This window comes from Echiichthys vipera (assembly GCF_963691815.1).
Source record: "Echiichthys vipera genome assembly, chromosome: 3".
NCBI classification, from domain to species: domain Eukaryota; kingdom Metazoa; phylum Chordata; class Actinopteri; order Perciformes; family Trachinidae; genus Echiichthys; species Echiichthys vipera.
In genome coordinates, this window is record NC_139828.1 from 13,031,990 (window position 1) to 13,049,385 (window position 17,396).

Genomic DNA, 17,396 nt, shown 5'->3' on the forward strand with positions numbered 1-17,396 from the left:
GGTTTATGGAACAGACAGACTGTGTTAGTGTAAGTGAAGCTAATCAACTACACACAGAGACTACTGTACTGTATGAGGAAGAGGAAAAAAGATAGTTTCTAGTCCTTGAGATCTCTTGCAGAATTCCTCTTGAGTATCATCGCTCTCTATATTCTTCTTCAGTGGTGTCTTGGCAGGTTATGTTGCATATCAATCTTTGTCCTTGAGGGAAAACTAGTGCAGCGTTTAGACATTAACAAATTGGTTTTCAACGAACAGCTTAGACCTGCTGGTGCAACCCAACAAAACACAATAGCTGGTTCTGAACAAGATTTTACACATGACAGCGTCTCTGGGAGGAAAACCCTGAACAAATCCCTTTGTCTCTCTCTATCTTTGTCTTTGTTTCTCTGCTTCTTCCTCTCCTTTCGTCTTTCTATCTCTCACACACACCGATGAAATGAGGGGAAAAAAAGCAAAAAAGGCAGACTCATTTTCAAGAAAGATGGAAATCATATCACACTATCTATATGATTGTGCTAAAAACAAAAGTATCTGTAAAATAGATATCAAACCTGCATCATTACATAGGGCCATAGGCAAGTAAACAGGGTGCAAGAATGAGGTGGCCAAGTGAACAGTCAGTCATTCACACATGGGCTCACAGACGAGTGTGTGTGTGTGTGTGTGTGTGTGTGTGTGTGTGTGTGTGTGTGTGTGTGTGTGTGTGTGTGTGTGTGTGTGTGTGTGTGTGTGTGTGTGTGTGTGTGTGTGTGTGTGTGTGTGTGTGTGTGTGTGTAAGGGGGAGAGAGAGGGGGGTGGGGGTGTGGGGTGGAGCAGAAGAACCTGGCTAATGTAATCCCATTATGGAGGTACAAGAGGGAGCAGTCACAGTGCTCAGCCCACACAATGGGCCGGCCTGCAGCCTGTAGCTATGCACTGGATGGATGGTTACTGCCATGCAGATGGATCATCGTACAGCAGCAGCAGCAGCAGCAGGACTGCATGCCTCAGGCCTGAGTTGGAACTCACTCACACAACCAGCCATTATAATGGTAATAGGCAGTTGTTTCAAAATGAAATAGACTCTGTGGTTACAGTGCTACCTACTTAGCAGATGTGTCGGCTGTCATGTCCTTATCTAACATATTTTCACACACAGGCTTGATCACATACATTCTCCCTAATATGTTGGAAAACTACATTAAAGGGGACCTATTGTGCTTATTTTCAGGTTAATACTTGTATTTTGGGTTTATACTAGAATATGTTTACATATTGCAATGTTCAAAATTCTCTTCTCTACTATCTGTTTGAATTTACCTGTATTCACGCTCTGTCTGAAATGCTCTGTTTTATCGCCTGTCTCTTTAGTCTAGGCTGCTCTAGTTGGTCAGCTTTTCCAGGTCTTTGCATCCCTGCACCATTATTGAAGCTTTGGAATGCCTGTAACAGCCTATATACATGAGAAACGGACACACAGCGTATGTAGGCGGGGCACAGCAGGGTTTTTTACCTGCTACACAGACTCTGTCAGTAGCATGTGGTTGCTGCCATCTTCTCTGTGTGCATATTGAGTTTTGCCAGGTGATAATGCAGTTGGTTATGCAGGGTTGGGAAACGGAGGCTATATTAACTGAATTAATTACCAAGATTGTTTCAACTAAAGGATCATGGATACACGTTGATTTCATTGATTTATTTGAATGTAAAATTTTAAAAAAGGACTACACGGTTGCTCTGCGGCATCAGACTGCTTTTTATCATGTTTAAAGTTGTTTAGAGAGAGAAAAATAGATGAGCTGTGTGAAAATAGAGCTGTGCCGCGCGGCACCCGCGTGGGTGAGAGCAGCATCCGTGGTCCTCCACGGACTTCTATCAGTGTCAAAATCATGAATGTGCACTGTTTGAAATAGTGGTCCGGGGACTTATAATCTAAATATTATGTCAGGGTAATCTGAATCCAGGTGAATTGATTTGCTTCAAGTTGTTTGTTAGAAATGTATTAAGTACAGTGTTTCCCAAAGAATTAGATTCTATTCATGGTGTTTATTGACCAGGGGGAGGGAGACTGTAGCCACTGTAGAAACTCAAATCCATGCAGTCAAACCGCAGTACCCCGACTTGTTGTTGCCGTACACAGGTTAGACCCAGCATTGCACCTGGCATCCTGCCTGACCCCCAGTGCTGAAGTTTGCAATGAATTCTAGTTGATACAGCCCCTAAGTAACTCTGTCTCCAGGCTGCCATCTGCAACTTTCCTCCCCCTCTTGGTGAAGTAGTCTAGCTAGCTTGTTAGCATTCGCTAGCTTGGTAGCTTTGAACTTGGCTTTATTTGACCCACCTCAGCTCCACCACACCCCACCTCTTTGCCCATTTTTGGATTAGCTTGGAGCAGGCAGCACCTGCCACTTCTGGCTCTTTGTCCATATTTTAAAGTCTATGATAGACACGCACATCCACCCACGCCAGATAAAACATTAAATTTCTTTTGACTGGAATAGGCATGGCCAAAACTGTGTTTAGACAACAGACAAGAGATTAAAATAGTGCTGTACTGCTGAGAGAGACCAGCCAGACACCTTTTTAAACTTATTTTTTGCTGTGTTCCATTTCATTATTGGAAAACACATCAGTTTTCCCCCCGGCTGCTCTGCAGTGTGAGGAGGATTCCTGGACACAGAAGAGGGGGACTGATAAAGATAGAATTGATTCCAGCCAGCAGCAGCAGCAGCCATAGTGAAAGGGTCTCAGTTTAGACCTGCAGGTAAACGTCTGGTTTTTCTCTGCCTCTCTCTCACCGTCTCTCTCTCCCCGTCTACTAAAGGCAAGTTGTCACAGAGGCAACATCAATCTCCTGCCTCATGACTTCTTAAAGCCTGCCTTCTCCCCTGATGCCTTATCACTTCATCTGCAGGCAAGATTAAAGAGGTCACCTCCAAGTTTCCTCAATCTAACTACCTAACATGTACACTAAACTGTAGTTTATCTTTTAAAAAGGTTCAAACTGTGGGTTAGATCTTTTTCAAGTCCATCTTAAAAGAATAATCAGACAATTTGAAAAATATGCTTATTGCAGAGTTAGATAAAACGACTTTTATCACTAATTTCTGCGGTAAATATGAAGCTATGGCTAGCAGCTGGGTGGCTTAGCATAGTATAGCATAGCATACAATTTTCAAGATGTGGTTATATAGGGACTAAGGTGGCAGGCTATTTCTCGGTCACTTCCTGGAGTCTCTGCTGGTTGCTTGGGAAACTCAAGATGATAATACAATTATAATACAATACTCACACACCCTTAAAAGAATCAATCGCACATTAATCATAAACATTGCAATGTGAATTATTTCAAGCAGACCCTCGTCCTCCACAATGTTAATTAGCCTGCAAACTGTAGCCACCCATTTAGCTATTGCTGTTGAAAGTTTGTTGAATCAGCTGTATGCTTGGCCATCAAGTGGTATTTCGTAATCGCAGGTCAAAAAAAGGAGTGGCCTTAAGAGGAATTTGCGTTAACTCGCTATAAACAAGTTTAATTCAACAGCCCCAATAAGAACATGTTCTGTTTAAAAACCATGGCCCCTTACTGGATATTCTGCGGTACACAATATTGTCTGAATATTAAGATACATTTTCATTTAAATTTAATATCTAAAACAATCTTGTCTGATGTGTTACATAGCCACACACAATAAGTGATTCTATTTGTAAACATTATGTGGAAAATAGTTTTGAAATTAATCTTAATATGCAACAAAACCAGGATAAGAGCAAACAATAAGAGGGGAAAATAAGGGGAAAAATCATATTGTTATGAGTCCATCTATGCTCCAGTGAGCTCCTCGTTTCAATATAGATTAAGAAAGCTGGGCCCGGGGACACCAGTGAGATATGCAGGCAGCCCACACATATCTGATGATGTACAGGCCTGCCTGCACATTCTAAAGAGAACACATTTTCTTGCTAGCCTTTTATAATTGTATTTCTTTCCGTCCAAAAGACCCTAGAGCTAGACTGGTATGCTCCATCTGAAGCGGTTGGTGTAGTGATGGGTCAAAGTGATGCATTCATACTGGGACTGGCTTAATTGTATTATCAATCTCATCCAGACAGTGCTTTAGCCCCACAGCTCTGGACATGCTACTGTCAGACGCTCTGCATTAGTATTGGGGAGTGAAGCATGAGGAATTGCAATCTTCACTTTTATCTGTTTCTCAAGCCTAAAACAGTGGGTTAGCTGGTTGGATGATGTTTTTATCCGAAATTAGGCACCACCATCCCTCAGTTCTCATCCTCTCTATGTCACATTCTTTCTGTCCACCCTTCTGCCCATCACTCTCTCCCCCTCTCTCTCTCTCTTTATCTTTTCCTTTTGGTATGTCCTGTGTGTTGGTGGCCACAAGTCTGTTCCAATTCCATGCTATCTTTCAACAAGTTAATTATGTTGAGCCCTACAAAGACTGAGGACAGACAGAGAAGGAGGCGGCACTGGCTGAGGGACAACTGCCCAGGTCGTCTCTTTGTTGTTCTATCTTGTTTTGTGTCTTCTTCTCCAAGCACTCTCCCTCATCGCTTTTCTCCGCTCTATATTCTCTTGGTGTAACTCCCTCCTTCTTTTTACTCTCTTCCTCAGTAGTAATCTTTCCAGCGGCTCCAATGGTGGAGGAGAGTTAGGAGATAAAAGCGTAGGGAGCTGAGGAGTCCTTGGCAAGCCTAAGGCAAGGAGAAGGTCAACAGGCCTGCTAAGAAGGGCTGTTATCATCTTGGTAACATGTTATCGGAGAGCCTGCAGTAGTGTTTATTTACAGTTATTGCTCCCTCTGGGTGAACACTTCAACGCCTGGGGCTGATTGCTCTGTAATGAGTTCAGGAACACAGGGAGCCGATGCAAGAAAAGAAGAGAAACAAGGGAGGCAAGAAATCACTGGCCAATAACCAATAGGTCAGCAAGAAAAAAAATGAACAGAAAACATCAGTCATCGTAAATGCAGGAGAACTAGACAAAAAGCAAGTGTATTCTTCTAACAAAGACTGTGTTCTTTCCAGTGTCTATGTCCTGCTATTCAAGAGCAAACAAATCATCTCAAAATGGACAGCAGTTTCTCAAATGAGGTACAGCACTGAATTTCTCTTGACCTGGAGTTCGCTGTATTTGGTCAAAGGCAGGACCACTGTCTGTACTTAAAACAATGGATCTTAATCTCTAATGTCCAGAATCCTTCTTGTAATTTAATTAACCAGTGGTGTTTATATTTATTTGCTTGACTAGTCCAGTATTTTGTGTGCGAATCAGATTGGTCCATATTTAACAGGCTAAAAGGTGGAGTGGCAAAAGTAAATCCAGGAGAGAGGATGTCTGTAAATCCCAGGGTGGGTTTTCCAACAGTTAGGAGCAACGCAGAGGAAATCTCTCATTGTGGAACAGCTTTTCAATCTAGGGAATTACACTAAGTGCTGCTACTGTCAATGCAATTCCAGCTTTTCAGAAAGAAAGAAAAAAAGAAAAAAGCAGGAAAAGGCAGTACTAAATGCCATTCAAAAGCCTTGGCAGAAGAAAATGGAATTTTTCAGCACTCTTTTTTTCAGGAACTGCACTCCAACATTGTGCAATTAAGATAAATTAAGATATGCAGCAATATATATATAAATATATATATATTTTTCTAGAATATACGATAAAAGTGAATCCATCCTATGACAAGCTAATCCCTTTTTATACCAATGGATATGGAAGATTAAAAGACATAATTTGGGAATTCAATTTAGACATGACTCATCATTGATGAAGAGTGCAAGTAGCTTCTTAGGGTAAAGTTTCTCCATCACAGCAGGAGGTTCCAGGTGATGCTAGCTCCACAATGCAGATATGATAACTGGGATAACTTAATTTAGAAAGAAAGGACTTAGAGCGTATTTGTATTTTAACATATCTGCATTACACTGTAGTTAAAGTCATAATAAGGTTAGGATGGGGAGGTGCCAATAAACTTGAGCAATGGGAGACAATCTCAGTCAGTGGAGTGGAGGTGTCAAACTAAAAGTACTTAAACGACAGTTTTGTATTATTACAAACACCATGCTGGATCACAGAAATTACCATTACTGTGACCAGCAAATGTTTATCTTGCCATTTTATGAGTCTATTTTGACTTTGAGGGTATAAATGTTGTCTGTTACAATATGTCCCCATTTGTGATCCTTACTTTCAAATAGCATGTTTTTCCTTTCTAATGCCTGACTATACTATGCCAAGGTTGCTGAATTGATCCAAACTTAGTCAACACTTAATTCATATCCCAGATTGTATCCAACATAACAACAAAAACACAGACACCATCAGCATAGACAGTTTCTTTAAGGTGCACTAATCAATATTTGTCCGATAGCAAGTGGCCAAACAATTATGCCTAATGTGAAAGGGGTCACTTACATACACACAGAATTTTTACCAGACCCTGCAGTTCCCTCAGCTTACTGAAAAATGTAAGCATCTTACAGCTCATTGTTTTGGTTTTCTGGAGTGCAACTTTACTCTCATTACTCATCTTCAACTGCTTAACCGGGGTCAGGTCGCGGGGGCAGCAGCTCTAGCAGGGGACCCCAAACTTTCCTTTTCCGGGCCACATTAACCGGCTTTAACAGGAGGATCCTGAGGTGTTCCCGGGCCAGTGTGGAGATATAATAATTCCATCTGGTCCTGGGTCTTCCCCGAGGCCTCCTCCAAGATGGACGTGCCTGGAAGGCGCCCAGGGAGCATCCTTACTAGATGCCCGAACCACCTCAACTGGCTCCTTTCAATGCAAAGGAGCAGCGACTCTACTCTGAGTTCCTCACGGATGGCTGAACTTCTCACCCTATCTCTAAGGGAGACTCCAGCTACCCTCCTGAGAAAACCCATTTCGACCGCTTGTACCCGCGACCTTGTTCTTTCGGTCATGACGCAGATTTAATGACCATAGGTGAGGGTAGGAATGACTTGACCGGTAGATCGAGAGCTTTGCCTTCGTTTCTTGTCGTCACAACGGTGCGGTAGAGCGACTGCAACACCGCCCCCGCTGCTCCGATTCTCCGGCCAAACTCACGCTCCATTGTCCCCTCACTCATGAACAGGATCCCAAGGTACTTGAACTCCTTCACTTGGGGTAAGGACTCATTCCCTACCTGGAGTAAACAATCCACCGGTTTCCTGCTGAGAGCCATGGTCTCAGATTTAGAGGTGCTGATCCTCATCCCAGCCGTTTCACACTCTGCTGCGAACCGATCCAGTGACTGCTGAAGGTCACTGACCGACGAGGCCATCAGGACCACATCGTCTGCAGAGACAAGATCCTCAGCCCACCGAACTGCAACCCCTCCCCACCACGACTGCACCTCAATAACCTGTCCATGATAATCACAAACAGGATTGGTGACAAAGCGCACCCCTGGCGGAGGCCAACCCCCACTGGGAACGAATCCGACTTACTGCCGAGGATCCAGACACAGCTCTCACTTTGAGTGTACAGAGGTTGGATGGCCCACAGAAGTGACCCCCTCACCCTATACTCCTGCAACTTTACTGTTTTGCTTTATTCTAATAGATGAAAACCAAATCGAATCATCAGGTGACAAGAATCACAACTCCAAGTTAAAGCTAACGCTGCTACATGTCTGCTGGTTGTGTAAATAAATAATATGTCAACATTTTTTAAATACAGTTTTTAATAGTTTGTACTGAAGATTAAACAATTATCGCCTATATGAGTGCTTCTTTACTATTATAATGTCGTTCACAGTCTGATTACAGGTACAGACATCTCTACTTTTGAAAAATTGAAAAAAGTTATGTATAAATCCTTGCCAATGAACCTTTGCCAATGAACCTTTATTCAGAGGAATTACAAGTGAATGTTACACTTTTTACACTGAGGCTAAACATCTGAGAACCTCTAAAAACTAAAATAGATATCATTTTAATCACTCTTAAACCTAGAGCCCATTCCAACATGTTCACTTTGGTCTATACGTGCAGTCTGAAATGTCCACAGAAAAAAATCCTGATAGCAGCATTTGCCCTCGAGGAGTGAATTTCAATACTGTTTACTTTGAGCAGTAGACCTGGATTCAGACCAAAGTGTATTCTATCAAAATTCTGCTCCCATCAGTATTTCACCCTTCACTGTATAAGCATATTCTGTACATGAACTTGTGAATTCTGTTCTGCGAACAGTTGTCAAACAAACCCTGGCACATCAATGAAGCTGATCTTCTTCGTTTTCTAAATAAATCAGCTGAATAAACACAGGCATCTTGAAATCACATGAACTGGTAAAGCATCACAAATCCTCACCATTTTCCTAAACACTACAGTCTTGACTGGGATGAAAAATGAGGCGTTCTGAAACTGTGTTTATGGCGTCAGAAATTGCTTCAAAATTAATAACTGGATGAGTCACTGGAGCCCTGTGCGCGAGCACCACTTGTGCAATGCAGAAATCTAGTTACAGCCATTTTCACTTACGACATACTTGTGTCACGATGCTAGAGGCAGGCCCTGAGCCAATGAATAGTGATGTTCCAAAATACATTGAGAACACAAAATAGCCTAAAGCTCGAATTTAAAAACAACAACAAAGTTAAATCTTTTTGCGTCACACCACATCCTTCAATATGATTGAAGTAACAACAACGCCAATTTTTGTTAAATATAGGCTATTTCTTATAATATCAAGTGTCTGAATATTCATTCTCTCAACCTTTCCAACTCTCACAGCCACGCCGTGTATACATACAGTTGATAATCTCAAAATTTCCAAAACAGCTTGCTGTTGCTAGCATTTGGTGACATTTTGAGAAGATGAGGTGCTGGATGGGTCTCTGGCTCATATCACAACCATCAACAATTAACTTCCACAACACTGAGGTTGTTTGTACTACTTCCTGGCAGAGGAAGCATCTCCGACCAGCACAAGCGAGCCAATGTGTTCAGTCAGTGATTAGACGTGACCATATGCAACAGGCCCAGGTGTCAGACAGATTATAGCTCTGTTTGCATTTGCTCTGCATTTCATGCAATTCTACTGATATGACTTCTCACCTCCCAAGGCCTCTCACCATGGCAAAACACTCAGTCGGGCCCCCATGAAGCCATGAGATAAAGGCAGAAAGATTGTTGTTTGTAGTTATTGTAATTCTCTGATTGACCACCTTTGGAGTGTTTGCTGTGCTCAGACATGCAAATTAAGATAGAGACGGAACAACAAACATGCTGTTGAGAAAAAGTTGAATGTTTAATCATTAAACCTACAATAACTAATGCTTTGGCCACTGGGGGCAACACAAAACAGCTATAAACACAACAATAACATGACGTTTTAAGTTTCTATGACAAGTCCAATATTCACTCTCTTTTAGCTCTGTTTTGCTCACAACAACCGACCACCTACTCTGCTCCTATCTAGCTAAAGAGCCGGATATTTCCACCAGCTAGTCACTAACCTTTTCACTCTGTTTTTTGATGATGAGCAGGTAGCACAGGATGAGTTTTCGGACATTGATAGAGCGAGTGAACATGGTTAGAAAATCTAAACAATGAGCTGTAAGATAAGCACTCTTTAGACCTTTAGGGGAGCTATAGTGAATATTTTGTATGGGTTTGTCAAGCAACCCCTTTCACATACAAGTAGTCATGTGATCCGTATAAATATATAGTTGTTTTAAAGGCTTCGCGCTTAGCAATGCCCTGGTTTAGAAGCTTCCCTCAGGGTCAAACCTTTATGACACATCCCAACTCGCATGGTATGATATAGCACAAAAAAGGACATAAAACTGACTAAATATGCCTGAAGAAAGCCATAGATAGGACATCACGATAATAAAAAAACACAATAATAATAAAGAGTAATCTCTTTTGGATACAAATGGACAATAAATAGCATAAATCAAAAGCAATGGTCTTGCCAGCAGTCCCTAGACAACTCAAATTTATCTCCATGCTCTACTCCTGACTTAAAAGAAAGAGAGAGAGGAGAGAAAACTGCTAAAAGGGAAACTGGAGAGGCCATTTAGTGATTTGAGCAGTGAAGCTTCTCCGCTGCCAAGGACATGTAAGAGAGACAGAGAGACTGGGAGTGCTTCTCAATACATCAGATGTCAGGAGCGCTCCCTCCCACTCAGACGAATGGATCTTGTTTTGGAAAGCCCATAAGAGTTAGAGCAATCTAAGGTTGGTGAGCTATACAAAAATACAGTAAAGTGCAAAATTCAACAACCAAAGGGCCATGTGAGTGCACAATTCACATCTTCATGTGTGGGGAGGAATATCTAAATTATATTCATGTTGAATAAAATAAAATAAATTACATTGACAAAAAAAAAGTGTATTTCCATCCTTGGGCTGCTCCTTCTGGGTTGTTTCACCATAGAGGGAGGCGATGCGAGACAGAGAGCTGTATACTGCAGCAAACTCAGGCCTCTCCAAAGCCACTCATTCTGAGCATCTAGCTTGATTGTAAAAACGTTTCCCTCTTCTTTAATCAATGGAAACTCAACTACCCTGATTCATGGGGCACTGAGTATATAAATATCTTCTGACAAGCTCGACTGCATTCTCCCCCGACCAGCTTCAAACCACCCAGTCACCCAGTGTTCATATTATTATTTTGTTCTGTACTTCTTTCTCTTCTTGTCCCCTTCACAACCATCTCTCTCTTGCTCTATGGTCCTATCTCTCTGCCTTTGCTCTGTAAATGTTGCTTTAGCCACAGCTCTAATCAGTCATTCTTTAGAGGGACTGTGCAACTGCAACATAACCATTTCTGGGAAAAGATAAGGCCGGACAGATTAAATACACTGTTCAGTGTTGGAAGAAAGGAAAGAGAAAATTAAAGGGAGAAAAAAAAGCAAAAAGGGAAAAGCAACAAAACCTTCATCATCAGTAAATAGTAGCAATATTTTCTTCAACATTTATCCTCATTACTTATCTCTTGGCAGCCTCTTTTTCTTACTATTTTCTTTATCGCGACAATAAGAGAAAATATTTCTTCATCAATTATCATTACTGAGGGGTGATTTAAAATCTGCACAGCAAATCCATGAAGTGCTTGAGCGATTCTCTGAGGTCTATAATGTCAGAAGAGGAAACTTCTCTGCTGATCAACAGGCCAGTGGTGAGTGTTAACTGAACAGTTTATGTACAGTATGTGTGATATTTTACTGCATATTTAGCCATGGTTAAACTCACAATACAAAATTATCTCTAAACATGACGACAATAAACAACAATGTCTTATTTTAAATGAAAATACAATGAAGATTATAGTGAGTGAAAAAGATGTTGACAGAAAACAGGGAAATAGGAGGAACACAAATACAATACTAAACTATCTAAGTTACGTAAGGCATTTGAAGGAGTGTGAGAGAATATTGCTTTATTCCTTTAGCAGCTCTTATGTTGACATGAATAGGTTGGATAAGACATCAGAAATAATTGACCTAGGTCTACTGTACAGTTTTGCCATGCTTATTTAACGCCTGATTTTCTCTGTTCGACAAGATATGACAAGATACACAAGTCATGTAAGCAACCTAGTGGTACGTGTCCACAGGGGCGTTTTTGGACATGAAGGGTCGTGCCGCTTTCCAGTATTGGATGCTGTATGGGCAATTAGCAATTATCAATTTCCCTTCCATGACTGCTGACCAACGAAGAAAACATATGGGCTATATCCATCCATTTCAAACCTAGGCAACGTGGTTAGAATCAAGTTTGAAAAGCCCCACAGTCTCACAAAGCCTTGACTATTTGGGTCCTTACTGAAAGAAATGCCGGGATATGCACATCTTTTTTCCAGACAGCCCTATAAGTTGGATTCTACTGAGAAAATTGATTGTAAAGTCAGATGAGTCTATGAGTTGTGCTTATCAATGGACTCCATTAAACACTCGTCACACCCGGGGAATTTCTTTGACCATGCAAGTCATTGTCAGCAGAGAGCAGTCTGACTAATCAATGAGTGCTTAATTACATCTGGTGCAGGGTCCAGAGGTGCAGTAAAACAATATGTGCCCACTGCCAGTGTCATCTTTTGTACAGACAGATGGTACTTTACTCAGCGACATTGTGAGGATCCACCCACAAAATAATTTGGGACTGAGCCGAAAATGTCAACAGTTGGAGCGTGTGACGAAACAAATGTGACAAGACAAGATAAGAATGTCATTTGGATTTCACTCTAAAAAAACAATTAGGCTTCTCTTATCACTTTCATAAATCTATGCCTCTTGACACAATACACAACAATAGGCCAAGACTTAATGTTTTCAGATTAACAAAATCTTCCATTCTCTGCCATGATTTTGCATTGTCCCAAGTAGCATGAAGATGATCTCAACAAGTCAAACTCTATTTGCATATGGGGTTTAATGAACATCTGCATTTTGCTCCTTACACAGTCAACTAAATCAATAACTAAGGTTAACAATGACTGAAGAAAATAGTCAAAATGTTGAAGTTCTACAAAACACTAGATAGTCAGGTTCATTATTCTACTGTATGTTATCTTTAAGCAGAAATGGGAAAATGCTTTTAATGGTTCAGAATAGAAGACCTGTTGGCTGAGACACCTACTGTATGTAAATCTGAGGGCCATCACTGACTTGATCAGCATAGGGCTGACAACAAAGTGAATTAAGCCTCATCTAAATGTAAATGAGGTTTTATACCTTTGGCAAACAGCTTATATAACCACTGTCTATTTTAATAAACCAATTAGATTTTATTCTGTGCTATACTAACCCAACAAAATAAAATCTGTGCTTTATGAAAATGTACATGGGATGCAGATAGCTGTTGACAAAGGGAAGGAAAAAAGGGGGGCACAAAACCTCACTGAGTTATAGGCCTGCATAAATTTCAAATGAAAACGTCTGCTTGAAATATTGTGTTTCGGCCATTCAATCTGGATTGAGAGGAATAAAATACACATAGACTGTCATGAAAGACCATTTCAGTAGCTTTGAGAAATATGCATGCCTGTCCAACATGCACTACAAGAGACAGGAGCTTACACACCAGTCTCCAATTTCCTTCCTGTCATTGGTATCACAGATATCAGACTGTATGTGTGAAAATAGAAGCTCATTCTATAAGCCTTACTGATACTTCAGGTATACGCACTGTCTTATCAAGTGTGAATATATTGGCACTAAATCTACTGTAAAAACAACATGGCATGCTCCTGGTTATATGAACCTAGAAATCTTAAAATCTGAACCAACGTTCAGAAATAATATGGATAAGTAGCCAAATACAAACCACTCCCCTGATTAAAAACATTTATTCTACCAACATTTGACTATTACTGTATATAATATTAAAGTTTCACCTCATTAAAACAAAACTAAAAAGAGCAAAGGCAATCTTCCACAGTTGTTAAGTTTGAGTTATACAATATAACTTAGCAACTGATTATATTATATTATATTATATTATATTCCACTAATACATTTGTGTTTTTAAAATTTGCATTTTTTGCATTTTCTAGTATGAATTCAAGATTTCTATTTCATTAAATGTCAGTAAAACATATTGTACACTTATATGCCAAAGAAATCCACAAACATTTTACTTATAAACTACACTGTAAAAGAACTATTGTGCACTGATATCAAGGCCCACCTTAAAGTAAGACGGACAAAATCACTAATGCTTAAATGAAACAGCAACATTAATTTGACATTAGCTGGCAAACATCGATTCATCCCCCATTCTAACTTTAGTAATGCATTTACTGGAAAGAGATTAATATCAATTCCATAAATCATTCAGGAGATACATCCGGACTCAGAGACACTGGTATGTTAGCTGATCTCAGTGTGGAAGCTCGGTGCCCATTAATCAATGTCCCAGCTGCCCTGGCCATGACATCCGGGGGAAAAAAAGACAAATTTATATAAAAACAGGGCAATCACCACACTGATATCTCTGCACAGGCCTCCTAATGTAACATATTTAAATCTGTACCCCCTCGATACTATATGTACTCTTCTTCATATGCCTCTGTGTGCATAACTGTGGATTAGGTTTCCCTACATATCACTTTACATACCTAAACATGATTGGTTTTCCTCTTGTGAATTAATGAGTAGTAGGCTTAGGACATGTGACAATTGTAAGAAAACGTTACTTCTTCGCTAACTCTCTGAAGAACAATCGAAGACAACATTATAGTAAAAATCTACTTTGGAGAACAACTTTGACATGACACCAAGGCCAGGCATCAGAAAGTGAATGGGGTTAAGTCAAAGCTCATATCAGTCTGCAGAGACCAAAATGGACTTGTGTGTGAAAATATGAAATCTGAGGGCCATCTGAACCTAATCTCCAAACAGAGATTCCGTCCAAGAGGGACCAGCTGATTCCTTGATTTACTCTGCCTACTTGTGTGCCTGAGTGTGTGCCTGTGTGTGACTCTAACCAACTGACCTTGACGGTGGTGAGAAACTACTTTATTTGCCTTGTTGTGCCATTCAGTTGTCAGAAAAAGTGGCAAATAAAGGCCATTGAGAAATGACACTGGATATTAACTTCTAGGATTTCCCCCGACCAATGATTTTCCTGGTTGACCAGTGGTCGTCATTTAGAGCGATTAGTTGACTAATCTACGCATATATATATTATAAATATTATATACTGTATGAATAAGTAAAATATATGGAATACAGTATTCCATATATTTTAGTTATTCATAATAAGATATGGATATGGATACATAAGGTGGTGCTGTAGACTTCAATTCAAAAGAAGGACCTTAATGTCAGCACAAGTTTGAAATGGCACCCAATGCAAAGGGTAAATTCTACCCGTGTACTGCGGTCAAATTTATTTGATCTACCTGTAATGAGAATTCTAGCTGAAGTATTTCCAGTTTTTTAATAAACAAAGGCATTTCTGTATGAGCTACTGATTGGATGGATTGTAGTCGAGAGTGCAGTTTTTGGAACATGAGATGCAAAACACAGAAAAAGCAGATGCTAGAAAATTGTATAGAAATGAAGGGTTATGAGTGAAAACAACTATGTGTCTGACTGAAGGGGTTTCAGCCTTATTTGCGTTGGAAGTGACATTAAACTGATTTTTTGGTCAGTTGAGTCATACATGTCACAATACATGCTTTATATTACAAACTGAACACAATGCGGTTGCACATTAAAGTCTTTCCTAGAATGGCTCAGTGTTTTCCAGGACATTTAATGGTTAACATTGTGAATTCAAACTAAACTACTTGGTTAGGATTTAATTATTTGCAGCCACCACTGATGGTACTGGTGACACTTAATACAAAATAAGGTTGTGTCACCTATACGAAAAGAACAACTCCCACCTTATTTTACTGATTTGATGTTTTTATAACTTTTCTACTCACCACTCTCAAAGCAAGCATCAAAGACCAGATGTCCTTTGCGCGGAGCTCCTGAGTAACCTGGTGGGCTCACCATCAGTTTGTTCACATTCCCCACCAAGGCCTCCTCTCCCCCAGTTTCACTGCCTGAAGAACAAGGCATATATGTAGGAATAAGATGAGTCTCACTTTATCCAAAGATGTAAAATGTGTTTACTGTATAAAGCTTTTTTTCTAACTTAATTTTAAAGGATGTTAGCCCTTGGCCTGTTGATAAATAATTTGTCATGCAGAATAACATATTGAGATATTGTTGACCTTAAAGTAAAAACATATACTTCTATGCAGGACCTTATACAATTACTACATATTATTTCAAAGTTTCAAATCACACCTTAGAGTGAGAAACCTAATATGTCGACTTTAAACTGTAAAAAAAAAAAAAAAAAAAACAGTTGATCTGCAGTGCAAAATGCAGTGACACATGACGGTTGAAAGAATTTTTTATTTTTGTTTGCAGCACAAATGAACAATCTAAACAATGTTGTTTGAATGTGTCACTTTGTTTTTTGTTGCATAAAACAAAAAGTAACTCATACCTTTTATTTTATAACTATATATATTTTAGTCTTAGGGTTACAAGGTTTAAAGATTAGCTTTTCCTCTTTAATTTAATACTTGACAACAGCCTTTAACTGGTGGTGTGCAATTGAAAGGAAACTGTCATTCTGATTGGTCTGTGTTTTTCTTTAATTTGTTTTAATTATGTTTACGTTCAATGCATTTCAATTTTTGTATGTGTTTGTACAATTGTCTATTTCCAAAACAAATAAGTAAATACCTTGATTTAAAACAAAGATTGACTTGTAAAATTGTCTTTCATTTTATTCGGCCAGTTTGTAATCTGTTATCCACACAATGCAGTTTCATGGCACTGTTAGAAAACATAACTGACTGAAAAGAAGTACGCTTTTCTTCAAGCACCTCAATCACTTTTGCCTGTGAGTTGCATATTAAAGACCAAATTATTATTCTTTTTTTTGCAAGACAATAGAGGTATAACCAAAGGTTTGTATTTTAGTGAATTAGAGAAAAAAACATTATTGGGTAGTTCTAAACCCATCTTTACTCATGAATAAATAAATCCCATATCACAAACTTGGTTTTTACTTAAATATTAGTACTTGTATTTAAAGATAGTGTTATGTACATTCATTTAAGGTTTAAGTCTGTCATGTATTTATCAATAAAGTGGTGCTAATCATTTGTGGAAATTTGTTCAGGGATGGCTTTAATTAAGGAGGGTGACGTACAAAATAAATTACAGCAGTACCTACGGCTAGCTCATTAGCTAACTTCTCAGCAGCTCACTGAAGGAGGTATTCCTGATAATGTAGGTAACATAGCTAGCTAGCAGATACTCATAGTTAATACACCTGCACCACCTCTCGTCCTACCGAAGTGGTTAACACGCCAGCAGTTTTCTAAAGTAACATATTTTCTGAGAGGCACTCAACATTTACATTAGCAATGCTAGCTCATAACAAGCTGGTGACATGACTCTTGTTTACATCCTTGTACCTGCTAGCGAGGAGGTTAGCACACTTCACGTAAGCGTCAATATAAAGACACGGAGCGAGCCCGAAATATGCAGCTATTATTTGTTAAACATTTGGGCACCATCCGCCTCCTTCTGCTTGTATACTAAATTAAGAAAAAGGCAGTTAAGGCTCATGTTTACACACCAGTCTCGACGTCTCTGACAGTGTTCTCCTCCATCTTCCTTCCCAGCAGCCGACGCTCCATGTGTGTTGCCACGGCAACGGAGCAGGAGGACGAGGGAGAGAGAGGTGCAGTCATCTCCATCAGTTTCACCACCGCAGAAACGGGACACCAGTTTTTGCATATGCGGTCGTATAGGTAAGCCGAACCGAGTTGAATTATATGCACTAAAATACCAGAGTAGCAACAGACGCTAATACTGATTTTAAATGGATGATTTTTGCACAAAGACCCAAGTGCACAAATCAATAA

The 17,396-nt window shown here is 39.8% G+C and overlaps 1 protein-coding gene across 1 annotated transcript in view; it reads right to left on the reverse strand.

Moving 5' to 3' along the window:
* The window catches only part of agbl4 (AGBL carboxypeptidase 4), a gene marked incomplete at both ends in the record, with an annotated part of 285,820 nt that extends 268,679 nt beyond the window's left edge, over window positions 1-17,141 (reverse strand). Inside the window, 2 exons of the mRNA XM_083940174.1 lie at window positions 15,387-15,505; window positions 17,104-17,141. Of these exons, the coding sequence (XP_083796300.1) occupies window positions 15,387-15,505; window positions 17,104-17,141 (157 nt within the window). The remainder of the gene's footprint in view (window positions 1-15,386; window positions 15,506-17,103) is intronic.
* Window positions 17,142-17,396: the final 255 nt, after the last annotated feature.